The sequence below is a fragment of the Theropithecus gelada genome, chromosome 20 (genome assembly GCF_003255815.1).
Source record: "Theropithecus gelada isolate Dixy chromosome 20, Tgel_1.0, whole genome shotgun sequence".
NCBI classification, from domain to species: domain Eukaryota; kingdom Metazoa; phylum Chordata; class Mammalia; order Primates; family Cercopithecidae; genus Theropithecus; species Theropithecus gelada.
Genome location: NC_037688.1, coordinates 26,929,788 through 26,957,539, shown reverse-complemented (window position 1 = coordinate 26,957,539; position 27,752 = coordinate 26,929,788). Strand labels below are relative to the sequence as shown.

The window sequence follows — 27,752 nt, the reverse complement described above, 5'->3', positions numbered from 1 at the left end:
GCAGGCAGAGGTTGCAATGAACTGAGATTGCACCACTGCACTCCAGCCTGGACAACAGAGCAAGACTCCATCTAAAAAATATATATATTAGCTGGGTGTGGTGGTGCATGTCTGTAGTTCCAGCTACTCGGGAGGCTGAGGTGGGAGGATCACCTAAGCCTGGGAAGTACAGAGTTCAGTGAGCTGTGATTGTGCCACTGCACTCCAGCCTGGGTGGCAGAGAGACTGTCTCCAAAAAAAAAAAAAAAAAAAAAAAAGTGCCAAACTACATATACATTAAACTTGTTCTAATTCACATCACATATCATCTGAAAATGTACACAAATACGCACAGCAGCCGGGCATTGTACCTGTGGGCTGTACTGCCCCTCAGACTTGAGGGCAAAGGGCCAGCACGGGGGAGGTGGTAGGCAGCCCATGTGTCAGCGGAGCGCAAACGCCTTCTTGGTGGGACCCACGTGTTGGGGTTCATGTGTATATGTGAGTACCTGAGTTTGCATCTCAAACTCTACTCTGCTTGAAAGGCTTTTACTTCTGTACTCACTTTGAGCGGGAGACGCTCCATTGTATTCAACAGATGTTCGAAACATTTCATGGAGGGTCTTCCGATGTAGTAAACAGGCTCCTGGCTGCGACCCAGCAGACTTGGAGCCAAATCCCACCAAGGGAGGATGCCAAGAGCCTGCCTCCCTGTTCTTCAAGATTGTTGTGAGAATCAGACAAGCTTATGGATGGAAAATGACTTTCCAAACTAAAGGAAATGCAAACACTGATCCTGCAACACTGTGTTACAAAGAACCGCAGAGGGCACTCTGGGGGAGGGGCACAAAAACTGAGGCCTGGCAGCGTGGGGCTCCTGACTCCCTATGAAGAACTGGGGAGGACAACAGGTGATGACCCCTCGAATGATAAGTTTCAGCCTTCCAGGGTCGAAGGTGGGGTCTGCATTCCCCTCTCACCTTGCCAGCTTGTGCAGAGGGCGCTGAGCACAGCCCTGAGCTCTGCCTGCAGGAAAGAGGCAGCACCGGGTATTGTAAGGAGCAACACAGGTTCCCAACCCCCAAGCAGTGATTCAGTTCCAACAGAGTGGAGCATGGCAGGCAGAGGTCCGCGCACTGCAGTGTGGCTGCTGCATGTGACTGCAGCATGTCTGTGGCTGCAGAGCTTGCTGAGGACACAGCCAGGCCCTCTGAGGTCAAGGCTGCTGCTGGGGGAAGGGACGTATTGGGGAAGAAGACCCCTCATGGTCAGGGAAATGTGGCACCTCTCACAGCTCCGTTTTCTGACTCTCCCTTTGCCACAGAAATTCTGGCCGAGATTTTAGATTTTTGTGCAGACTGCAGAAGCTTATCTGGTTTTGCACAGGTCAGATGACTCATCTCTCGGCTTATCAATTGATCCACTCTCACATGTTGTAGCCAGCCCTCCAATGCGGCAAACGGTTGGGCAAGAGGCACAATTAAGTGGCAGGCAGTGCTTCATTCGGTCACCCTTGCAGACAAAGGGACACAACAGGTGGATGGACACAGGGTAGATCAACACGCTTGCTCTCCTCTTTTTGGGCCACTGAGGAGAAACTGCTGCTACCAGAGAAGAGGAGCTGAAACAACAGAGCCCCTGAGGCCAAGTTGGGGGGTGGCATGAAGGGGGCTGGGGATCACTGCTTCCTTTTCATGGAGGGGAAAAACTGGCTGGGTATGGTTATATGTATTTCTTTCATTTTTTCCGTTTCGGGGCAGGGCCTCACTCTGTCACCCAGGCTGGAGTGCAGAGGTGCAGTCATAGCTCACTGTTGCTTCAAACTCCTGGACTCAAGCGATCCTCTTACTTCAGCACCCCTCCCTCCTGAGACCTGCTCTTACCTCTGGGCCTTCGCACTTGCTGTTCCCATTACTTGGAACGATCTTTCCCCATTATTTCAGTACTAATTCACCTCCTGATCATTATTCAAATAGCAACTTCTCAGCAAGGCTACCTCTGAACAACAAATCTCAACTTACTGTTCCCACCCTCCTCCCTCCTGACTTTATTTTCTCCATAGCATCTCTCACCACTTGATTTTTTTTTTTCTTTTCTTCTGTTTTTTTGAGACAGAGTCTTACTCTGCCACCCAAGCTGGAGTGCAGTGGCACGACCTCAGCTCACTGCAACCTCTGCCTCCTGGGTTCAAGCGATTCTCCTGCCTCAGCCTCCTGAGTAGCTGGGATTACAGGCGCGCCCCACCATGCCTGGCTAATTTTTGTATTTTTAGTAGAGACAGGGTTTCACCATGTTGGCCAGGCTGGTCTCAAACTCCTGACCTCAGGTGATCCACCCACCTCGGCCTCCCAAAATGCTGGGATTACAGGTGTGAGCCACCACGCCCGGCCCCACTTGACATTGTTTATCTTATTTGTTGTCTGTCTCCCTCCCCTGCCTCATAAGCTCCCCTCAAGGGTAAGAGTTCTGTTTCATTCACTGTTGTGTTCTCAGGGCCCAGTGCAGCATCTGGTATGTAATAGGTGCTCAATAAATTGTTGTCATTGCTTGCGGTTTGCTTTCCTACATCCCAGTCCCTGGCATACTGGCTCTTACATGTGAATGGGCGGGCAGAGCCATAGGAAAGCAAAGAAGTGCAGGAGAGGGTGAACAAACGAAGCAAGGGCTGGGTGCGGTGGCTCATGCCTGTAATCCCAGCAATTTGGGAGGCCGAGGCGGGCAGACCACCTGAGGTCAGGAGTTGGAGACCAGCCTGGCCAACATGGCGAAACCCTGTCTCTACTAAAACTACAAAAAAATAGCTGGGTGTGGTGGCAGACACCTGGAATCCCAGCTACTTGGGAGGCTGAGGCAGGAGAATTGCTTGAACCCAGGAGGCGGATGTTGCAGTGAGCCAAGATCGCACCATTGCACTCCAGCTGGGGCAACAGAGCAAAACCATCTCAAAAAAAAAAAAAAGCCAGGTGCGGTGGTTCACGCCTGTAATCCCAGCACTCTGGGAGGCCAAGGTGGGTGGATCATGAGGTCAGGAGTTCAAGACTAGCCTGGCCAAGATGGTGAAACCCTGTCTCTACTAAAAATACAAAAAGAAAAAAAAAACAACAACGAAGCAAGGGACGTGGAGGAGGAGGTTGGGAAATATGGGAAATTATGAGTGTGGAGAGATGATAAGGAGCAAAGCAAAAGATAAGAGATTTCTGATTAAATAACACTGAACTTGGAGAAGGGCAAGTTTGTGCCAAGGAGGAAGAAAAACAAAGCAGAGAGGGGAAACTCTCCAGAAAGTTCAGGAAGTCTAACCTGAAAAAGCAGTTGAAGGTTGGGCAGAAGCCTGGGGTTTGGCTGTAGCCACAAGTGGGGCCCCTGTATGTCTCCTGAGGCTGAGCCATCGCCTGTAGAGCAAGGGGGTGGTGGATGGCGGGCCTGGGAACAGGAGGAAGAGCCTAGGAGGGGAAAAAGGAGAGGAGGAGGCACGGAGCCAAGCAGAACGCTGAGTTAGTGCCACAGAGCAGTCTAGGAAAGGGGCCACTGGGTGGTGGAGGACCCTGTAGGTGAGGGGTCAGCAGAGCCTCAGCGGGCCAGGTGGAGGCGGCAGCAGAAGGGGCGGTGGGAGGTGGGAAGGTGGTCTCTGAGGGAGAAGAGCAGGGTGGGGGTGGGAGGCAAGACACACCTCACAGGGTCCATGCAGGAAAGTGTCACTTTTGTTCCCGTGTATTTCGTTTAAGTTTTTGTGCTTTTATTTTTCGGGGGGGGACAGAGTTTCCCTTGTTGCCCAGACTGGAGTGCAGTGGCACAATATCGGCTCACCACAATCTCCACCTCCCGGGTTCAAGCGATTCTCCTGCCTCAGCCTCCCGAGTAGCTGGGATTACAGGCATGCGCCACCATGCCCGGCTAATTTTGTATTTTTAGTAGAGACAGGGTTTCTCCATGTTGGTCAGGCTGGTCTTGAACTCCCGACCTCAGGTGATCTGCCCACCTCGGCCTTCCAAAGTGTTGGGATTACAGGCGTGAGATACTGCGCCCGGCCATTTTTGTGCTTTTATTATCCTAAAGTTTTCACATTCTTTCCCAAGGACTGTCATTCATATATACACACACACACACATATATAAAATATAGAAAATCTGGAAAATTTTAATAATTTGGTCATGTTTAAGAGGATTACATTAGGGCCCAGTGTGGTGGCTTACACCCATAAACCCAGTGCTTTGGAAGGCTAATGGGGGAGGATTGCTTGAGGCCAGCAGTTCAAAACCAGCCTGGGCAACATATCAAGACCCTGTCTCTACAAAAAAAAATTAGCCAGGTGCAATAGTGCACATTAGCTGAGGCTACTTGGGATGCTAAGGTGGGTGGACTGCTTGAGCCCAGGAGGTTGAGGCTGCAGTGAGCTATGATCATGCCACTTCACTCCAGCCTGGGTGACAAAGTGAGACCCTGTTAAAAAGAAAAAAAAAAATAGGCCAGGCGTGGTAGCTCATGCCTATAACCCCAACACTTTAGGAAACCGAGTCAGGAGGACTGCTTGAGTCTAGGAGTTTGAGACAAATCTGGGCAACATAGCAAGACCTCATCTCTGCTAAAATTTTAAAAAGTAGCCAGGAGTGGTGATGCACACCTGTGATCTCAGCTACTCTGGGGGCTGAGGTGGAAGGATTCCTTGAACCCAGGAGGTCAAGGCTGCAGTGAGCCATGACTGCGCTACTCTATACCAGCTTGGGCAATAGAGCAAAACTCTGTCTTAAAATAAAGGCCAGTTGGCCGGGCGCGGTGGCTCAAGCCTGTAATCCCAGCACTTTGGGAGGCCGAGACGGGTGGATCACGAGGTCAGGAGATCGAGACCATCCTGGCTAACACGGTGAAACCCCGTCTCTACTAAAAGATAGAAAAAACTAGCCGGGCGAGGTGGCGGGCGCCTGTAGTCCCAGCTACTCGGGAGGTTGAGGCAGGAGAATGGCGTAAAAACCCGGGAGGCGGAGCTTGCAGTGAGCTGAGATCCGGCCACTGCACTCCAGCCTGGGCGACAGAGCGAGACTCCATCTCAAAAAAAATAAAATAAAATAAAGGCCAGGCACGGTGGCTCATGCCTGTAATCCCAGCACTTTGGGAGGCCAAGGTGGGCAGATCACCTGAGGCCAGGAGTTCGAGATCAGCCTGGTCAACATGGAGAAACCCTGTCTCTACTAAAAATACAAACATTAGCTGGGCATGGTGGTGTGCACCTGTGCTTCCAGCTACTTGGGAGGCTGACGCTTGAGCCCAGGAGTTGGAGGTTTCAGTGAGCCGAGATTGTGCCACTGCACTCCCAGCCTGGGTGACACTGTCTCAAAAAAAAAAAGAAAAGAAAAGAAAAGAAAAGAAAAATAAAAAGAAAAAATAAATCAATAAAGTTAGGCATAATGGTGGCACATACCTGTAATCCCAGGTACTCAGGAGGCTGAGTGGGGAAGACTGCTTGAGTTCTGAAGTTGAGAATAGCCTGGGCAATACAGTGAGACCCCACCTCAAAAAAAAATCAATAAAGAACAGACGTTTTTAGTCACCTGCCAAATAGTTCAAATTAAGAGGTGATCTATAACTAGAGATAAAGGTACTAGGATGCTTCATGAGACACTCGAGGGTTTTGGACTAGATAGTGTCTTAGACTAATCAAGGTGGTCAATCAGGATCTGTCCTCAGAACTGGAATGCAGTTAATGCAAACAAAGTTGTAAGTGAAATGGATTGTGTAACACATTCGACCTGCTGATGTGAAGTGGGTTGTGGAGTCCAATTAAAGGAAGGCCAAGAAACAAGCATTTTTATTGTATATCCAGCTGGCCCAAAGGAGATTCTTCTTATATTTGAAAGCCACAATGCCCATTTTCTAGACATCCTCGATTTGGAGAATAGAAATTAATCCAGCTACACTAGCTGAATGGAAATATTCCTTAAACACACCTAGCTAGGTTTGTTCTAATTCTCTGCTCACTAAGCTCACTTGTGATTCTGTTCATAAGATGGCCTCTTTAAAGGGACGCCATCAAGGAAGTTCTGAACTCAGAACAGTGTCTGTGATCTGGCCAGAGAGAAATGTCCTGTTGTTAACTAGCAAATGGCCATGTTTGTGTATAGATCCTTCAGTCACTCGAGCTTTTGGAAACGGCGTTTTGGTTCCTGTGGGTCTGGTCACCCCAGAGAGCGGTATAAAATCCTGTGATAAAATTCTGTACCTAGCCCCGCAAAGCCGAGGACTGATCAAGCAGCTCTGGGTTCGCCTCATCAAGGTGTTGACAACGGGGAGGTATAATCTGAAGCAGCCAGCCAGTATCTCCTTTCTGTTATCTCTTTTAGCTGCCATCAAAATGCAGTGGCCAAAATACATAAAGAAATAAAGCGGAGACCACAGTGCTATATCTGAAATTGTTTCAACAGCCCTGGCATCAGGCCACCAGCATGCATTCTTTCCAGCCTGCATTCAGTGTGAACCCATTGTCTAGGCATTCATCTTTCTGAAGGAGCAGAGGACAGAAGGCAGGATGTAAACTCTCTGGATGCTTGTGGTTCTTTTCTCCTGATAATAAGGGCAACTCTGCAAACAGCAGCAGAGGGAGTGAAGAAAAATGGCCTGGGAGGACAAACACAGGGCTCACCCTTTTTCTCTGGAAAAGTCAACCAGCTTGATTGTCCTTTCCGGGCATCAGAGCCTCTTCAACTCCATAGTTTTCCATCTCGACACCAGAGGACCATATTTAGCCCTGTTGTTCTTTCCATCCAAGATCATTTTATTTCCTTTTGCATTATTTGATAACTATTCCCTTCCGCTCCCCACCTCCAACTGCATCTCCTACTCTGAAATGCTTCTTGAGCAGCCAAGGGTGGCCAGCTCTGCTCCTCATTTTCCTGAGGAAGAAGAATCTCAGCCTGGAAGAATATAGAGCTAGGTGACATATGGGTGGCCAGTCTCTTCTCCCCAAGTTCCAAGAGAGTGGACAATTACTCAAATGCCATCAGTCATGTTAAAATATACTTCCACCAGGTAGACATCCTTCTCTCAAAGCTAGAGGACAGTGAAAAATGTGCAGATTAATGAGATTTGTAATTGTTTTCCTTTTTTTTTTTTTTTTTGAGACGGAGTCTTGCTCTGTCGCCCAGGCTGGAGTGCAGTGGCGCAATCTCAGCTCACTGCAAGCTCCGCCTCCCGGGTTCACACCATTCTCCTGCCTCAGCCTCCCGAGTAGCTGGGACTACAGGCGTCCACCACCACGCCCGGCTAGTTTTTTTGTATTTTTAGTAGAGACAGGGTTTCATTGTGCTAGCCAGGATGGTCTTGATCTCCTGACCTCATGATCCGCCTGCCTCAGCCTCCCAAAGTGCTGGGATTACAGGCGTGAACCACCGCGCCCGGCTAATTGTTTTCTCTTAACTGCACACCCTTCAGGCTGAATGCGGGAGTGCTAAACAGATGCCTTAGGAAGGGACCCTGAAGACCCAAGTGACCAGCACCATAAAGCCACCCCCATGGTCAGCCATGCTGCCAGCACTCAAGAGGCAGCAGGGACACCTGCCAGAAGACCTGGGCGCGGCTCTGGGTGCCTAGCCCTGCCTGCCTCCTCCATGTCCTTGGAGCCAGGTCTATGGCAGGACCACAATCTTCTTCTCCAGCTTCTGTGCAGGGAACAGGAAGTTTTTCATGATGTCATCCAGCTCTTCTAGGGCCAACTGGGCATGGAGCTTGGCCACGTCATCGGGCTCCAGATGCACCACGTGCTTCAGCAGGTGGTAGAGATCCTTGAGGACGGCGCTCAGCACCTGCACGAGAGAGCAAGCCATGACCACCTGTCTACTGTGCCGGCATTTCTCAGTACGACTGAACTGCCCTCTCCTCCTGCCTGAGGAGATCTGTGAGGACATCCACAGACTTCCTGAAGATAATGTGGCTGGGTGCAGTGGCTCATGCCTGTAATCCGCACTTTGGGAGGCCAAGGCAGGTGGATCACTTGAGTCCAGGAGTTTGAAACCAGCCTGGGCAATGTGGCAAAACCCCATCTCTACAAAATATACAAAAATTAGCCGGGTTTGGTGGCGCATGCCTGTAGTCCCAGCTATTCAGGAGGCTGGAGTTGGGAGGATCATCTGAGCCTGGGAGGTCAAGGCTGTAATGAGCCACAATTGTGCCACTACACTCCAGCCTGGGCGGGAAAAAAGAAAAAAAAAAAAGAAGATAATGCATGGCCATCTTGCGTTGGAGAAGGAGGCAGGGGTGGCGCTGGCCCTTGTACTGAGATAGGTTTTCCATTGTGTTTATCACTCACCCCATGCCTAGTTACATGGCCTTGGGGCTTCTACTCCCCTTTACTCTCAGGCCCAATCATAGTTCCCAGACTCCTTTATTCAGTCCCAAAGCATGGCAGAGACCTCAGGACCACAGACAGGAAAGACTGCCTGGATATAATTCCTCCCAGAGCAAATGATTACCAGCATTTTTTTCCTCCCCAGCTCCCCATAAAGCCCTCTGCCGCCACCCACAGAACAGGCAACTATCTTATGAAACCCAGGAGGCTTTTTTTTTTTTTTTTTTTTGGAGACAGTCTCACTCTGTTGCCAGGTTGGAGTTCGGTGGCGTGATCTCAGCTCACTGCAACCTCCACCTCCCGGGTTCAAGCAATTCTCTTGCCTCAGCCTCCTGAGTAGCTGGGACTGCAGGTGCATGCCACCACACCCAGCTAAATTTTGTATTTTTAGTAGAGACGGGGTTTCACCATGTTGGCCAGGATGGTCTCAAACTCTTGACCTCATGATCTACGCGCCTCGGCCTCCCAAAGTATTGGTATTACAGTCATGAGCCACCGCGCCTGGCCTAGGAGGCTATTTATTGAGCAATCATGCCTTTCCTTGCCCCTACTTTAAACATCTGTCACCAGGCCGATGCAGTGGCTCACGCCTATAATCCCAGCACTTTGACAGGCCAAAATGGGCAGATTACTTGAGATCAGGAGTTAGTGACCAGCCTGGCCACCATGGTGAAACCCCATCTCTACTCAAAATACAAAAATTTGCCATTTGTAGTCCCAGCACTTTGGGAGGCTGAGGTGGGTGGATCATAAGGTCAGGAGTTTAAGACCAGCCTGGCAAACACAGTGAAACCCTGTTGCTGCTAAAAATACAAAACATTAGCTGGGCATGGTGGCAGGTGCCTGTAATCCCAGCTACTCGGGAGGATGAGGCAGGAGAATCACTTGAACCCAGGAGGCGGAGGTTGCAGTGAGCTGAGATCAAGCCACTGCACTCCAGCCTGGGCAACAGAGTGAGTGAGACTCTGTCTCAAAAAAAAAAAAAAAAGTCTGCTACTACAGTTTCCATTTTTCATGAGCAATGCTCCGATTTTATGGTCTGATATGGAATTAGGAGGGTGTCAAAAGTACCTATTCACAGGAGCTCCTACTTCCCCAAAAAATCCTCCCGACTTGGGAGCTAGAACTTCTAGCAAGAAACAGGTTTGAAAGGAACAGGGAAACAAAAATAAGGGGACTGAGGCTGGGTGCGGTGGCTCAGGCCTATAATCCCAGCACTTGGGAGGCCAAGGTGGGTGGATCATTTGAGGTCAGGAGTTTGAGACCAGCCTGTCTCTACTAAAAATTAGCAGGTGTGGTGGCGTGCACCTGTAATCCCAGCTACTGGGGAGGCGGAGGTTATAGTGAGCCGAGATCATGCCTGGGCAACAAAGTGAGACTTCACCTCAAAAAACCAAAACCCAAAACAAAACAGTAAGGAGATTTAGGGACCAACTGGTCCAACTAGGGACAGGAGGCAATTGGGCCACAGGGGGTCATGAGACTTATCTGCAGCTACTTGTAAAGTTACTTCTGGTCCAGGGCGTTTTGCCTCAAATACTACTACTTTTTGGGTCAGAGACTATTTTAGGTACTTTCTGCCAGTCCTATAGACGAAAGTTATTAGCCCTATCTTATATTTGCAGAAACTGAGGGTTAGAGGGTTAAAGTTACTCAGCTAAAAAAATGATGGAGCCAGGTTTCCAACATCCAGAGCCTGTGTCCTTATTTTTTATTTTTATTGAAAAGATAATACAGTACAAAAGAGCACATATTAAAAAGTAAGGCTCTCTTCTACTCCAGACTCCTAGCTGCTTCCCTTCTCAGAGGACATCACCCATATAAAGACATATTCTCAGTGTTTACAAGCACACATGTGTATACTTCTGTTTCTTGTCTCCTCCCCGCAAGATTTTTGAGACAGGGTCTCGCTCTGTTGCCCAGGCTAAAGTACAGTAGTACAATCATAGCTTACTGCAGGCTCAAACTCCTGGGCTCCAGCAATCCTCCATCTCTGCCTCCCAAGTAGCTGGGACTACAGGCATATGTCACCATGCTTGGCATTTTAGTGTTTTGCTATTTTGCCCAGGCTGGTCTTGAAATTCTGGGCTCAAGCAATCCTCCCACCTCAGAGGTTGGGATTACAGACATGAGCCACCAAGCCCAGCCTTTCCTTGCCTTTTTAAAGTACAAAATTATATTCTATGCTCTGTTGTATACCATGATTTTTCCCCCCACTTAACATATTTTGTAGCCGGGCACAGTGGTTCATGCCTGTAATTTCAGCACTTTGGGAGGCCGAGGCAGGTGGATCATGAGGTCAGGAGTTTGAGACCAGCCTGGCCAACATGGTGAAACCCCGTCTCTACTAAAAATACAAAAATTAGCTGAGCAAGGAGGCGCGCGCCTGTAATCCCAGCTACTCAGGAGGCTGAGGCAGGAGAATTGCTTGAACCCGGGAGGCGGAGGTTGCAGTGAGCCAAGATCGCGCCATTGCACTTCAATGAGGGCAACAGGGCATGACTTCATCTCAAAAAAAAAAAAAAAATTTTTGTATAATTGGCACATATAGAAATAACTTATTTTTTATAGTTGCAGAGGATGAATGTAATGCAATTTATTTACTCATCTTTCCAATGAAAGTAATTTAAATTCTTTTTTATCTTTTGCTATTGCAAATATTGCTGCAATAAACAGTTTTTGTTTTTTTTTTTTTTTTTCCTGAGACGGAGTCTAGCTCTGTCGCCCAGACTGGAGTGCAGTGGCACGATCTCAGCTCACTGAAAGCTCCGCCTCCCGGGTTTACGCCATTCTCCTGCCTCAGCCTCCCGAGTAGCTGGGACTACAGGCGCCCCGCCACCTCGCCCGGCTAGTTTTTTGTATTTTTTAGTAGAGGCAGGGTTTCACCATGTTAGCCAGGATGGTCTCGATCTCCTGACCTCGTGATCCGCCCGTCTTGGCCTCTCAAAGTGCTGGGATTACAGGCTTGAGCCACCACGCCCGGCCATAAACAGTTTTTTGAAGATGGGGTCCTGCTATATTGCATAGGCTGATCTTGAACTCCTGGCCTCAAGTGATTCTCCCACCTCAGCCTCCTGAGTAGTCAAGATTAGAGGCATAAGCCACTGTGCCCAGTGCAATACGCATTCTGATACTTAAGTCATTACAGACATGTACAAGTATATCTGTAGGACAAATATCTAGAAATGGAATTTCTGGCTCAAAAGGTAATGCGCATTACAATTTTGATAGATATGGCCAGAGAGGTTCCAATAATTTACATTTTTCTCAAACACTATGAAAATTCCTGTTTCACCGTATTCTTATCAGTGCCACGTACTGTAAACTCCTTATTTTTGCTAATCCAGTAGAAAAAAATAGCATTTTGCTGTTATGAATTTGCATACTTCTAACAAACATATAAACATAAATTTGTATTTTTTTCTGGTATGTATAATTCAGCTTCTCCTTAATGATTTGTAAAAACTCCTTTTTTTGTTTTTAAGTCCATTATCTGTCATATGAGTTGCAAATATTTTTCTCCCAGTCGGCATTTTTTCTTTGTGAAATTTTTTATTCTAGTGAAGAAATTTCCATTTTTGATGTAGTTAAATTTATCAAATGTTTTCCTTTGTGGTTTCTGGATTTTGTATTTTGCTTAAAAGAAATAGGGCCTACAATCTTAGCCATTATACTATGCAATGTTTCTTTATTTTATTTATTTATTTTTATTTATTTATTTTTGAGACAGTTTCGCTCTTGTTGCCTAGGCTGGAGTGCAATGCGTGATCTTGGCTCGCTGGAACCTCCACCTCCCCGGTTCAAGCGATTCTTCTGCCTCAGCCTTGGGAGTAGCTGGGATTACAGGCATGCACCACCACGCCCAGCTAATTTTTTTTTTTTTTTTTTTAATAGAGACAGGGTTTCGCCATGTTGGTCAGGCTGGTCTTGAGCTCCTGACCTCAGGTGATCCGCCCACCTTGGCCTCCCAAAGTGCTGGGATTACAGGCATGAGCCACTGCGCCCGGCCTATTTTTTATTTTTGAGACCAAGTCTCCCAGGCTGGAGTGCAGTAGCCAAGACAGGAGGATCACCTGAACTCAGGAGTTCGAGACCAGCCTGGCCAACATGGCAAAACCCTGTCTCTACTAAAAATATACAAATTAGCCGGGCGTGGTGGTGGACGCCTATAATGCCAGGCTGAGATAGAAGAATCACTGGAACCAAGGAGGCAGAGGTTGCAGTGAGCCAAGATTGCGCCACTGCACTCCAGCATGGATGACACAGCAAGACTCCGTCTCAAAAAATAAAACTAAAACTAAAAATAAAATAAAATAAAATAAAATATAGAAACATATATTTAACTTAATAAACTCTAAGCAAAGAGTGTAAGGCCATTTAACAAGGGAAACATCTAGATCTTGCCTTTAAAAGGCTTATGGTCTAGTGGGGATGAATAAGAAGCTATTCACGTAAAGACAGACAATACAGGATAGAACATGGTAAGGGTCACAGGGAGCAGAGAAAGGGTGATGAGACATCAGAGAAAAGAGAGGCCACATTTTAGGAACAGGACACTGGAGATGGTAATGGAAATGATGGGAAACAGTTAATCCAGCGGGTAACAAGCACATGGTCTGGGCCCAGGGTCCCCTGAACATTCCACCAAGTAGACTGTGTCTAGCACCACGCGTCTTGGACTTGCTGTAAGAAGAGAGCAAGAGCCTTTCCATCTTTTGATATTCCTGATCAGCATGGGCACTGGGGAGTGGAGGCAGGAAGTCAGGGGAAAGGGCTACATAGAACAAGCTCCCCAGGCTGACTCTTCCTCACAGCCGACCTGCCTCTGGCTGCCTGTGCTCCAGCTGTGCTGGCCTTTTTTCTTTTCTTGCCTGAACAAAGCTCCTCTCAAGGCCTTTGCATATGCTAGTCCCTCAGCCTGGGAGGCTATTAATATTTTGCTTCCTTTTGCTAGGACTCCTATATTCTTGGCCTCCGGGATTCTTCCCCTCACCCCCGCCCCAGGTCAGTCTTCCTGCCCTTCCTGGAGTTCTGTCTGTAGCCCCTATCATGGAAACATTGGGGAGTGGGCAGGTGGTGTAAAAAATAAATAAATAAAACATAAAATAAATATTGATTGTGTACTTTAAAAAAGGTTTTCCTCTCTAGATGGTAAGTACTATTGACACTGAGGCCACGTTTTGCCTTTTTTTCTTTTTTCTTTTTTGAGAAAGAGTGTTGCTTCATTGCCCAGGCTTGAGTGCAGTGGCTCTATCTCAGCTCACTGTAAACCTCCACCTCCTGGGTTCAAGCGATTCTCTTGCCTCAGCCTCCCGAGTAGCTGGGATCACAGGCACGTGCCACCACGCCTGGCTAATTTTTGTATTTTTAGTAGAGACAGGGTTTCACTGTGTTAGCCAGGATGGTCTCGAGCTCCTGACCTGAAGTGATCCACCCACCTTGGCCTCCCAAAGTGCTGGGATTACAGGCGTGAGCCACCATGCCTGGCGGCCTTGCCTTTTTCACTCTGGTATAACCCCAGTGCCTCAGAAAGTGACTGGTACATTGCTCATACCTAAAAAAAAATATGAATGAATAAAGACATTCATGCGTGCTACTTCTGGCTAGTCTCTCACTTGGTAAAAGCAGAAACTCCCAAGAATGTCAACTGAAACACTGCCAGACAACCAAGACCGGCTTCATGGGTATGCGAACTGCAGTCACACAAGGTCCCATGCTCAAGACAGCCAGGTTTGCTTGGTCTAATGATCTGCTGTTGCCATCCTAAAATTCTTCCAGCCTGGGTAACACAGCAAGACCTCATCTCTACTAAAAAAAAAAAAAAAATCAGCCAGGCATGGTGGCACACGCCTGCAGTCTAGGGTGTGGAGGCTAGGCCTGGAGGATCCCTAGAGCTCAGGAGTTTGTGACCGCAGTGAACTATGATCGTGCCACTGCACTCTAGCCTGGGAGACAGAGTGAGACCCCCGTCTCAAAAACAAAAATTATAATAATCTTATTTTTGAACTTTTTTTTTTTTTTGAGACAGTCTTGCTCTGTCGCCCAGGCTGGAGTGCAATGGAGTGCGATCTTGGCTTACTGAAACCTCTGCCTCCTGTGTTCAAGCGATTCTCCTGCCTCAGCCTCCTGTGAACTTGTGTTTTGTAAATGAAGTCCAATGGGACAGGGAGCATGAATGTCAGTGGAGGAGGTAAGATTGTGTCCACTCCTCTTTGCCAGAGCATTTGCATCTGGAGTTCACTGTGCCCCATAAGCACAGGATTCTGGTGGTCACATTTGAACCAGAGCAACTCCATTTTGAGTGAGGGCTGGGAAAATGAGGCTGAGACTTGCTGGGCTGCATTCCCAGAAAGTTAGGTATTCCTAACCTCTAGATGTTTATGGTTAAGGGAATAAATTAATAATGTTTACTAAACAGACTCAGACTTAGGAGTGTCCAGATATCCCGATACCTGGAGAACAAAGACATTTTTAATTTTGCTTTAAAGATAATAATATTGATTCTTGCAAAATACAGTAATTAAGAAATGTAATCCTTTATCACAAGCCCTTGAAGCGGAGTACCTCTCCCCATATATACGAGTATTGTATCTAGGGTGGACGCGTTCCTCCTCTTAGTTTCGGGAATGTCCTACTCTGTCTATGGAGTAGCTGTTCTTTCACTACTTTGCTCCCTTAATAAATTTGCTTTACTTTGCACAGCGGACTTGCCCTGAATTCCTTCTTGCATGAGGTCCAAGAAGCCTCTTTTGGGGTCTGGATCGGGACCCGTTTTCTGTAATATACATACACATATACATATTTATACACACACACACCACTAATGGTACTTTCTTCTTCTTGTTTTGTTATTTGTTTTACCCAGCAAGCAGCCCTGCATTTTAATCTGCACTGGGACCCACATATGATACGGTCAGCCTGCAAACAACCCTCACTGCTCCTTGCCCAGTGTCACCACGTGAAGCGTCTGAGTCCTGTGAGCAAACCTCAGCAAGATGCTGCCTGGTCCCTGCTGGGCAGTTACCTCCTGGGCTTTCTCAGGGAGCTTCTGAGCCACAGTCGGGTCTCCTAGGTCAGGGGCCTGACTCTGTGGCCTCGCCCGAGCACCTTTTTTTTTTTAGATGGAGTTTTGCTCTGTGCCCAGGCTGAAGTGCAATGGCGCGATCTCGGCTCACTGCAACCTCTGCCTCCTGGGTTCAAGCAATTCTCCTGCCTCAGCCTCCCATGTTGCTGGGATGACAGGCACCCACCACCACGCCTAGCTAATTTTAGTATTTTTAGTAGAGACGGGGTTTCACCATGTTGGCCAGGCTGGTCTCAAACACCTGACCTTGTGGTCTGCCAGCCTCGGCCTCCCAAGGTGCAGGGATTACAGGCGTGAGCCACTGTGCCCGGCTTCGAGTGCCCTTTCTAACCTGTCTTTGGGTGAGGAAGTCTTATCTTTCCTGAGGCTGGCAGCATGAAAATGAGCTAATTCCCAGCAGAGGATGACTCTTCACCGCTATTGCCTCATGATTACTCACTCATTCAATAATCAGTACTATGGGCCTCTGTCATGCCCAGGCAGTGTGCTGGTGATAGAAAAGATGAATAAGGCACGAACCCTCCCAGGTGGCAGCTACAGCCCTGTGGGGAGGCAGTACACACACCCCACATGGAGTGATCTCCGTTCTAAGAGAGAAACGCAGGCAATTCTGTACGAGTAAAGGAAGTCATTTCTACCTTTGGAGGTGGGTGGAGGCAGAGGAACCTGCGCCTACTATGTGAAAGTGCCTTCACTCTGACATTTATTCCTAGCCAATGGGTGGCACCAAGGAAATGGCTTGGGGGAACTTTAGTAAGTCTTCTAGCTCCCAAGCCACCACACCAAAAAAGGCAGTTTCTAAGCAAAACCAGCATGCTTGCTATGCAGGTACAGCCTAAAGACAAATCGCCCAACCCCTCTCCAATGGATTATAGCCCAAAGCGTCTCTATATATAGAAATTCTAGAGCTTTCACTTTTTTTTTTTTAAAAGAGGGTCTCACTCTGTCACCCAGGCTGGTCTCCTGGCTTCCCATGCCCCATCCTCCAGTGTTTGTTACAAGGTCATTTTTTTTTCTCCTTCTAGAGGAATCTTTCACTTAGAAATATCTTTGAGATTTTTTTGCTAGAGCCTCCTAACATTCAAAGTCAAGTCAGCTTTTACTTGTTAAAAAGGGATACTCACAGGTATTCTGTTCTTTCTCCGTGTGGGTAGGAGTTCCCCCCTGGGCACTGCTGTGTCCTTAAAATAACAATACTGCCTGTGCAAAACCCACTCCATACTTGAGGGGTGCTGAGCTCCCTGTTATCAGTTACCGGATCTCTTTTTTTAGTAACTGAGTGTTAAGCAAAGGCTCCTGCTTAATTAATGGGTCTATCTTAGCAACCCACACTGGTATAGAGCTTCTTCCCAATCCCTGTGACTCTAGGGATCCCACACATCACAGGACTTCCTCTGGACTCCCCAAGGATCAAAGCTTCCTGCCAGCCAGGGATTGTCACCAAATCCCATGGATCAGGGGCTGAATACAAGGAGAGTTCAAAGGTAAAGTGACAGGAGCCTCTGTGGGGGGCAGGATATAGGCAATCCCACAGCGGAAACCTCTCATTATGAGTTCAGCACACCTGCTGTTCATCCCCCGACTGTATCAGGCCGAAGGACTCCAGGGCAAGGTGGAGCGGGTATGGCTGTGAGTAGGCTGGGTGCGTCTCATCCAGAGGAAAGCTAGTTTAGCTGCTTGCAGTCAGTGGTTGAAACAAACACTTTCGCCATCTGAGAAGCTTAGGCCAAGGATATCTTAAAGAAGTACCCAGACTCCTGGTCTGAAAACGGTATTCAGATTCTTTATCAAAAGAATTTAGAGAGCGCATGTCACACACACACACACACACACACACACACACACACACACACACAGAGTCTCCTCTCTTCTCCACCCTCCCTCTCTCCAGGCGCCAGTTGGCCTGAAACACACAAAGCTGAAGCTTCAGGGACAAGGGCAGTCTTTAGGGTTAGACGTGGCTCAGAAAGGACCAGAAGAGGCTTGGCAAACTGAAAAGGGAACGGTGTGAGTAAAAGACTGCCTTGGGCACACAGGTGCACTTTCAATGGAAAAGCAGGAAGACAGTGTTTGACTCTTTCAATGAGCTTGACCTGGAACATCTGCGGACTGGTTGTATCTTTAAGATCAAAAGAAGAAATAAATGGCAAATATCTTTCTTCTCTTTACTTCCTAAATTTATTTGTTTGATTATAAAAGCCACATTACCACAATCCAGAATATATAAAAATAGAGGAAGAAAGAAAAAAGGCTCTAGTTAGACTACCTCTCTAACACGAGCTCCATGAGTAAAGACAGTAATGAGTAGATTCATTTATACTTAAAATTATTTTAATATTTTAAGGGTTATTTACATTTCAAGGTGTTTTTTACTACTGGAACTTAGTGAATGAAATGGCTATTCTGTTCTTATTGTGTGAGATCAACAAGACACAACACGAATGGTCAAAAATAAGACATTTATAGAAATAAGGACTCTGGAAACGGTGATCTAGCAGAGGCTTTTCCATCTATAACTTCTTTTTTTTTTTTTTTTTTTTTGAGACGGAGTCTCGCGCTGTCGCCCAGGCTGGAGTGCAGTGGCCGGATCTCAGCTCACTGCAAGCTCCGCCTCCCGGGTTCACGCCATTCTCCGGCCTCAGCCTCCCGAGTAGCTGGGACTACAGGCGCTGCCACCTCGCCCGGCTATTTTTTGTATTTCTTAGTAGAGACGGGGTTTCACCGTGTTAGCCAGGATGGTCTCGATCTCCTGACCTCGTGATCCGCCCATCTCGGCCTCCCAAAGTGCTGGGATTACAGGCTTGAGCCACCGCGCCCGGCCCCCATCTATAACTTCTTAATAGGAAAATGAGTTGCTAAATAGAAAAGGACAAAAACATTAAATGCTCGCATACACTCATTGTGTCAGAGGTGTCCGAACCAGAGCAACTCCATTTTGAGTGAGGGCTGGGAAAATGAGGCTGAGACTTGCTGGGCTGCATTCCCAGAAAGTTAGGCATTCCTAACCTCTACATGTTTATGGTTAGGGGAACAGATTGATAATGTTTACCAAACAGACCCAGACTTGGAGTGTCCAGATATCCCAGTATCTGGGAACAAAGGCATTTCTAATTTTGCTTTAACTAAGGCATCCCTAATATTATGGTGGCTCATACCTGTAATCACAACACTTTGGGAGGTGGAGGTGGGTGGATCACCTGAGGTCAGGAGTTCGAGGCCAGTCTGGCCAACATGGTGAAACCCCGTCTCTACTAAGAGTACAAAAATTAGCTGGGCATGGTGGTGGGTGCCTGTAATCCCAGTTACTTGGGATTCCATCTCAGAAAATAATAATAATAATATTGATTCTTGCAAACTACAGCAATTAAGAAAATTAATCCTTTATCACAAACCCTTGTAGTGGAGCACATCTCCCCAAGATCTTTTTTTGTTTTCTGTTTTTTTTTGAGATGGAGTCTCCCTCTGTCACCCAAGCTGGAGTGTAGTGGTGTGATCTTGGCTCACTGAAACCTCTGCCTCCCAGGGTCAAGTGATTCTCCTGCCTCAGCCTCCCAAGTAGCTGGGATTACAGACAAATGCTTCCATGCCTGGCTAATTTTTGTATTTTTAGTAGGGATGGGGTTTCACCATGTTGGTCAGGCTGGTCTTGAACTCCTGACCTCAGGTGATCTACCCGCTTTAGCCTCCCAAAGTGCTTGGATTACAGGTGTGAGCCATTGCGCCTGGCCCCAAGATCTTTTCTATCATATATAATAAGCATTATACCTAGGGTGGACGTGTTCCTCCTCTTACTTTCAGGAATGCCCTACTCTGTCTATGGAGTAGCTATTCTTTCACTACTTTCTTTTCTTTTTTTTTTTTTTTTTTGAGAAGGAGTCTCGTTCTATCGCCGAGGCTGGAGTGCAGTGGCACGATATCGGCTCACTGCAACCTCCGCTTCCTGGGTTCAAGCGATTCTCCTGCCTCAGTCTCCTGAGTAGCTGGGACTACAGGCGGGAGCCACACCTGGATTTTTTTTTTTTTTAAAGTAGAGACGGGGTTTTGCCATGGTGGCCAGGCTGGTCTTGAACTCCTGACCTCACGTGATCTGCCCGCCTCGGCCTCCCAAAGTGCTGGGATTACAGGCATGAGCCACTGCGCCCGGCCCATTACTTAATTTTCTTAATAAACTTGCTTTTACTTTGCAATGTGGATTCGCCCTGAATTCTTACTTGCGCGAGATCCAAGAGCCCTCTCTTGGGGTCTGGATAGAGACCCCTTTCCTGTAACAATTGTATTTAGAAATTCCATCTTCTATAGAACCAAGAAATGAAGCAAATAAAGATCAAAAAGAAAGAAGGCTACATTCCACACAATCCTATCAACCACCAATTGTGACTCCCTTTGTGGCTGAGTAATAAATAAGAGGCACAAACACAAAAACAGAGGAGTAACAGGGAAGTTATACACCGAAATAAAAGACAGGTGAAGACAGGGGAAAGAGGTGAACTGCAGTTGTTGGCTGGAGATTGTCCTGGAAGAAAAAAGGTTTGTCTAGATTGAGGCCCATGAGAAGACTCCAGAATCCGACTAGTTCTGTTTAAAAACATGTTGGAATAAGCATTAGGTGTGGTATGAATCTGTCAAAAAGCAACAGTCCATCTTCTAAGCACCTTCATCTTGCCCAAGATGTGATTTTGTGGCTGAGAGATGTGAGAGGGAACAGATGAGACTATTATGGGGCAGAGAGGCAAGAATCGTCAGTAGAGAACAACTCAGCAAAATTTCCCAAATTGTGTGCAGGAGACTAGGCTAAGTATTCTGCTGAATGGCTCCCACACCCAGGAGCTCACACACTGTTGGGGAAGCAGACACACAGAATTTTTTTTTTTTTTTTTTTTTTTTTTTTGAGACCGAGTCTGGCTCTGTGGCCCAGGCTGGAGTGCAGTGATGCGATCTCAGCTCACTGCAAGCTCCAGCTCCCGGGTTCACGCCATTCTCCTGCCTCAGCCTCCCGAGTAGCTGGGACTACAGGCGCCTGCCACCACGCCCGGCTAATTTTTTGTATTTTTAGTAGAGATGGGGTTTCACCTTGTTAGCCAGGATGGTCTCGATCTCCTGACCTCATGATCCGCCCGTCTCGGCCTCCCAAAGTGCTGGGATTACAGGCTTGAGCCACCGCGCCCGGCCAGACACACAGAATTAAACCTAATGGTCAGAAGGCAGGCAAACTGGGTGAAGTGGACCCTAGAGCTCCAATTACTAGCTAGGAAATTTTGAACAAACCACTTCTAGGAACCCCAGTGATCTCATCCGTAAAATGGGAATAAGTCTGCCTCCTGAAGGTTGCAGTAAGAATTAATGTATCTAAAGATCCAAGCACACGGCCGGGTGCGGAGGCTCATGCCTGAAATCCCAGCACTGTGGGAGGCTGAGGTGGGTGGTTCACCTGAGGTCAGGAGTTCGAGACCAGCCTGGCCAACATGGCACAACCCCGTCTCTACTAAAAATAGGAAAAAAATTACCTGGGCATGGTGGCGGGCACCTGTAATCCCAGCTACACGGGAGGCTGAGGCAGGATAATTGCTTGAATCTGGGAGGCGGAGGTTGCAGTGAGCCAAGATGGCGTCACTACACTCCAGCCTGGGTGACAAGAGCGAGACTCTGTCTCAAAACAACAACAACAAAAAACAAAGATCCAAGCACAAGGACTTGCAAATGGTGGGTGCTAAAGAGGTGATGGTTTGTCAATGAAGACTGTGACCTCTGTGAGGGTCAGGACCATGTCCATCCTGTAACTCTTACATCACTGAGGCCTGGAAGAGAGCCTAACATGTAGTAAATCTTTGAAGAATGAATGAATGGCAATGGTAGCTAATCCTTACATAGTACTTGGTATATGCCAGGTTTGATTCTAGGCATTTTGTCTACATTAACTCAATCCCCACAACACAATTATCATTTCCAATTTGCCCAGGTTCACACAGCTAGTAATGGGTAGATCCAGGATTCAAACCCCGGTAGCCTGACTCCAGAGTAGTGTTCTTTATTAATCACTATACTGTACCATCTCTCAAAGCAGTTGTTATTATGGCTATTGTTTTTTTTTGTTGTTGTTGTTTTTTTTTTTTTTTTTTGAGACGGAGTCTCGCTCTGTAGCCCAGGCTGGAGTGCAGTGGCCGGATCTCAGCTCACTGCAAGCTCCGCCTCCCGGGTTCATGCCATTCTCCGGCCTCAGCCTCCCGAGTAGCTGGGACTACAGGCGCCCGCCATCTCGCCCGGCTATTTTTTGTATTTCTTAGTAGAGACGGGGTTTCACTGTGTTCGCCAGGATGGTCTCGATCTCCTGACCTTGTGATCCGCCCATCTCGGCCTCCCAAAGTGCTGGGATTACAGGCTTGAGCCACCGCACCCGGCCTATTATGGCTATTGTTATTATTGAGACAGAGTCTCTCTCTGTACCCAGGCTGGGTTACAGTGGCACAATCATAGCTCACTGCATGCAGCTTTGAAGCTCAGGTGATGCTCTGCCTCCCAAGCAGTTGCAACTACAGGTGTGCATCACCATGCTTAGCTAATTTTTTTTTTTTTTTTTAAAGACAGAGTCTTACTCTGTTGCCCAGGCTGCAGTGCAGTGGTGTGATCTCAGCTCACTGCAACCTCTGCCTCCCAGGTTCAAGCAATTCTCCTGCCTCAACCTCCCGAGTAGCTGGGACTACAGGCATGTGCCACCAAGCCTGGCTAATTTTTGTATTTTTAGTAGAGACAGGGTTTTTTTTTTTTTTGAGACAGAGTTTCGTTCTTGTTGCCCAGGCTGGAGTTCAATGGCATAATCTTGGCTCACCACAACCTCTGCCTCCTGGGTTCAAGCGATTCTCCTGCCTCAGCCTCCCGGGTAGCTGGGATTACAGTCATGCACCACCACACCCAGTTAATTTCGTATTTTTAGCAGAGACGGGGTTTCTCCATGTTGGTCAGGCTGGTCTCGAACTCCCGACTTCAGGTGATCTGCCCGCCTCGGCCTCCCAAAGTGCTGGGATTACAGGCATGAGCCACCGTGCCCGGCCAGTAGAGATAGGGTTTCACCATGTTGCCCAGGCTGGTCTCCAACTCCTGACCTCATGATCCACCCACCTTGGCCTCCCAAAGTGCTGGGATTACAGGCGTAAGCCACAGCGCCCAGCATTTTTTTTTTTTTTTTTTTTTTGAGATGGAGTTTCGCTCTTGTTGCCCAGGCTGGAGTTCAGTGGCGCAATCTCGGCTCACTGCAACCTTCACCTCCCAGGTCTCCGGGTTCAAGTGATTTTCCTGCCTCAGTCTCGTGAGTAGTTGGGATTACAGGCGCCTGCCAACACGGCTGGCTAATTTTTTGTATTTTTAGTAGAGATGGGGTTTTACCGTGTTGGCCTGACCTCAGGTGATCCACCCGTCTTTCCTCCCAAAGTGCTGGGATTACAGGCATGAGCCACCGTCCCTGGCCTCAGCTAAATTAAAAAAAAATTTTTTTGCAGGCCAGGCACAGTGGCTCATACCTATAATCCCGGCAGTTTGGGAGGTAAAGGTGGGAGGATTGCTTGAACCCAGGAGTTTGAGGCCAGCCTGAGCAACATAACAAGACCCTCTTGTCTATAAGAAATAATAGAATTAGTCTGGCATGGTGTCATGCATTTGTGGACCCAGCTACTTGGGAAGCTGAGGAGGGAAGATCAGTTGAGCCTGGGTGGTTGAGGCTATAGTGAGCCGTGATTGTGCCACTGCATTCCAGCCAGGGTGGCAAAGCAAGAAAGACCCTAGCTCAAAAACAAAAACAAATTTTTCGTAGGGACGAGGTCTTGGTATTTTGCCGAGGCTGGTCTTAAACTCCTGGCCTCAAGCAATCTCCCCGCCTCAGCCTTTCAAAGTGGTTATTATTTTCACTACTATGGAGTGGGAGGCATGAGGTACATATAACCATCTACCTTACAAGTATATTGTGGGGGGTCAAAAAAGATAATGTATGTGAGAGTATTTCACTATCATCAGCAAAGTGATAAATAATTCAAAGTATTGCTATTATTACCACTACATTAAGAAAATTTGGTTTGCCACCAAGGAATAAGAATAGGAGGGGAAGGCCAGGTGTGGTGGCTCATGCCTGTAATCCCAGCATTTTGGGAGGCTGAGGTGGGCAGATCACTTGAGGTCAGGAGTTCAAGACCAGCCTGGCCAACATGGTGAAACCCTGTCTCTACTAAAAATACAAAAAAATTAGCTGGGCATTGTGGCATGTGCCTGTAATCCCAGCTACTTGGGAGGCTGAGGCCGCAGAATTGCTTGAACCCAGGAGACGGAGGTTGCAGTGAGCTGAGATCACGCCACTGCACTCCAGCCTGGGCAACAGAGCAAGACTCCATCTCAAAATGAATGAATGAATGAATGAATGAATGAATGAATGAATAGGAGGGGAAAGGCACAGCTCTGAAAACAAAGAATAGAGAGCAGAAGCCAAAGGCAGAGTGGCTGGGCGGATGAATAAATGAAGGGGATTGAGAGGAAGAGGGAGGTGGTGTAGATGCGGGGAAATGAATTTAATGTGGTCTGAGCACAGTATCGGGCCAGCGTGGGTCAGATGATGTTGGTGGCTGGCATACTGGAAGCTCTGATCAAGCTATGCCGCAGAATGGAAAGCATCAGGAAGAAATCTGCCCGGCAAGCAGAAAGGGGCCAGACTCCAAGGTCTTTGAGGCGAGTGGCCTCTCTAAGATAATGGGCAGGAAACAAATAAATTGGGGAAGCAGAATGGACACAGACAATCTGGACCTCATTCAGGAGCTCTGGACTGAAGAAGAATAATGCTTTCCTGATAAAACCCAAACTTTCACTTTGATGGGTCTATGAAAAAGAAATTAGGGCCAATTCAAACCTGAAAGACCAGGCTTTTGAGACACTTCACTGAAAGCGTCGGGACGGTCAGTAAAGAAAGGCAGGATTACTAATGTCTAAGAGATTTCTACCCATGCCTGACAGATAGAGAATCTCAAACACACTGAAGTTCACAGTGGCATTATTATTAACTGGAGGTTACTGAGCTTTTCAAAAACCTTTTATTTTAAAAGTATTTTTCTCTGCTAGACCTAGAGATAAATGGCAGTTTTACCCTTTCTGGATTGTGTCTGGCTGCTAAATGGGGAGAGCATCTAAACTGCAAATTGGAGATGGGGTGGAAAGGGGATGAGGCGGGTATCATGTGTGGTTTGCACTGAGAAAAAGGGAGAAATATTTAACTGGCCAACTGCCAAAAATGCTACAGGGACATGGACAGTCTAGGTTGTTTAGGGACAAAGACCAAGATGGTGGGTAGCAGTTAACCCTTGGGAGGGATGATAGCTCAGGGGTCCTAAACCAAAAATAGGCAGTCAGAACTCCCAACACCTAACTGTGTATGCTCCCCGGCTGGCTTATGCTGAGGCATGCTGCCCAAGGGCTGGAGTGGTCAGTGACCTGCAGCTGGGACAGGAGTGGCAGCCGTGGTGGCAGGAGCATCGGTGGCAAAATGTTTCAGAATGTCTTTAAATAGCAACCTGAGGAAGGCGGCAGCTTTCCTACACCCCCACAAGCCCTGAAATAGCACAAAGGCACAGGGAAAATGGTCGGAGTGTGTGCAAAGGCAGCAGGCTACTGTTTGTGAGAAAAGAGATTGGGAGCGTTGTCCTGAGAAGGTGAGTACAACCCCAGCTTTCAAACTGTACTCAATTATCACATATGGGGGAACAGGCTTCATTGTTTCCAGTCCTTCAAGATCTCCATGCAGACAACCCACTGAGGGCACCACAGTTCTATTTCCTTTCTGCACGGAAAGCCTCCCACGTGGGATTAGACAGCATCTAAAAAAGGCTCACTACTACTGTTTATTGAATGTTTACTACATTTCAGTCATTGTGCTAAACCCTGGACACACATTATCTCATTTAACCCTATGAGGCAGGTATTATTAGCCCCAGTTTATGAATTAGGGCACAGGAGGTTAGGGAGGTTTAGAGATTTGCTCAAGGACAAATAGCTAGAATTTAAATCTGCATCTGTCAGATCTAAGTTCACAAACCTTGCTTTTCATATGTGCATTACTAGGAAATCCAATATGCATGAGGACACCATGCAGAGAATTTGATCTTCTTCCTGCACCATCAAAAGTTGTTTATTTGGATGGTGCCTGGCCGGTGAGAGAAGACAGGGAGCAGCAGATGGGCTGGTGGCTGACTCCACGGGTTAGGCTTCCTTTAGGATGCCAGTTTGCTTTAGGGCACCCTGAATCACCTCAGGCTTGCCCTGGTCACACAGCCTCAGGTCATGCCTCTGTGGATGGAGGAAGTGCAGACTGCAGTCCTTAGCGCATTTGCTCACGGGAATTCAGCTCTGTGCAAGACGCTTCAGGAACATAAGGTGCTGCAGTAGGACCAAAGGCCAAAAAACCCAGAGTCCCTGACACATCAGAGGCTCTGGTAAGGGTTTGTATTATGTGCTAATATACATATGGCATGAACCAGACTGGAAAAAACAACCTCCCACCTACACCAGAAAAGTATGGCTATAGAGCTGGGCGTGGTGGCTTATGCCTGTAATCCCAGCACTTTGGGAGGCCAAGGCAGGCAGATCACTTTAGGTCAGGAGTTTGAGACCAGCCTGGCTAACAAGGTGAAACCCCGTCTCTGCTAAAAATACAAAAATTAGCCAGGCGTGGTGGCACATACCTGTAATCCCAGCTACTCAGGAGGCTGAGGGAGGGGAATTGCTTGAATCTGGGAGGTGGAGTTTGCAGTTAGTCGAGATCATACCATTGCACTCCAGCCTGGGCAACAGAGAGCCTCCAACTCAAAACAAAATAATAATAATAATAATAAAGAAAAGTATGGCTACACGGTCCAGAGTGTATACCATTGCCTCTGAATGATACCATCATTCTAGTTAATGATTCTCTATCCTCACTACTCATTAAAATCCCCCAAAGAACCCGTTTTTTTTTTTTTTTTTTTTTTGGAGATGGAGTCTCGCTCGGTCGCCCAGGCTGGAGTGCAGTGGCCACTGCGACTGGCCAGGTTTTTGTATTTTTAATACAGATGGGGTTTCACCATGTTGGCCACACTGGTCTCTAACTCCTGACCTTGTGATTCACTGCCTTGGCTTCCCAAAGTGCTAGGATTATAGGCATGAGGCACTGCACCCGGCTGATTCTTTTTTTTTTTTTATTTCTTTTTATTGGCCAGGCACAGTGGCTCACGCCTGTAATCCCAGCACTTTGGGAGGCTGAGGTGGGTGGATCACACGAGGTTAGGAGTTCCAGACCAGCCTGGCCCACATGGTGAAACCCCGTCTCTACTAAAAATACAAAAATTAGCCAGGTGCGGTGGTGGGCGCCTGTAATCCCAGCTACTCGGGAGGCTGAAGCTGGAGAATCGCTTGAACCCGGGAGGCGGAGGTTGCAGTGAGCTGAGATCACACCACTGCACTCCAGCAGGTGACAGAGTGAGACTCCGTCTTAAAAAAAATAATAAATAAATAAAAATTAAATTTCTTTTTATGCTCCCCAGGTAACTCTTACAATCTAATAATAATAAGATGCTCCCCAGGAAACTAATAATCTAATAATAAGGATGCAGGATGGTAGGAAAAAACACTGGCTAGGAGACTGCAAGAGAGATACCATGGTTTCAAAAGGAGAGGTCACTTTTTCATAGACTTTGCCTATGAAAAATCTAAGCATCAGGTACAGGCAAAGTGATTTGGACATAACCTATTGCACTTCTTGGAATTTTCTGAATTATCAACAAGGATTTTATTTTCCAGAAGGCAGGCGGTCAGAATAAGTTTTGACCCACAAATTGAAATTGCATCTTTTCCCCAAAAATATTTTTAAAAATTTGTTCTTAAACATACGTATGTGAAGTATGATTCTGAAGATAGAGAAAGTCAGGCTACCGAAATGCATTTTTTCTTTTTTTTTTTTTTGAGATGGCGTCTCGCTCTGTTGCCCAAACTGGAGGGCAGTGGTGCGATCTCCGCTCACTGCAAGCTCCGCCTCACTGGTTCACGCCATTCTCCTGCCTCAGCCTCCCAAGTAGCTGGGACTACAGGCACCTGCCACCATGCCTGGCTAATTTTTTGTATTTTTAGTAGAGATGGGGTTTCACCATGTTAGCCAGGATTGTCTCCATCTCCTGACCTCGTGATCTGCCCACCTCGGCCTCCCAAAGTTCTGGAATTACAGGCGTGAGCCACTGAGCCCGGCCCTGAAGTGCATTCTGTAGGAAGATGAAAGGATAAGATAAATGCAGCTCCTCCTTGGCTGGGAGCAAGCATTATGGCGAAAACCTCTGCCCAGAGGGGACGAATTAAAGGAAA

General features: G+C 47.5%; 1 protein-coding gene across 1 annotated transcript in view; it reads right to left on the bottom strand.

The window, feature by feature from the left end:
• Positions 1 to 7,342: 7,342 nt before the first annotated feature.
• Positions 7,343 to 27,752, bottom strand: part of TANGO6 (transport and golgi organization 6 homolog) — a 264,770-nt gene continuing 244,360 nt past the window's right edge. The window contains exon 18 of the mRNA XM_025371435.1: positions 7,343 to 7,772. Within this exon, the coding sequence (XP_025227220.1) occupies positions 7,596 to 7,772 (177 nt within the window). The 3' untranslated portion in view covers positions 7,343 to 7,595. The remainder of the gene's footprint in view (positions 7,773 to 27,752) is intronic.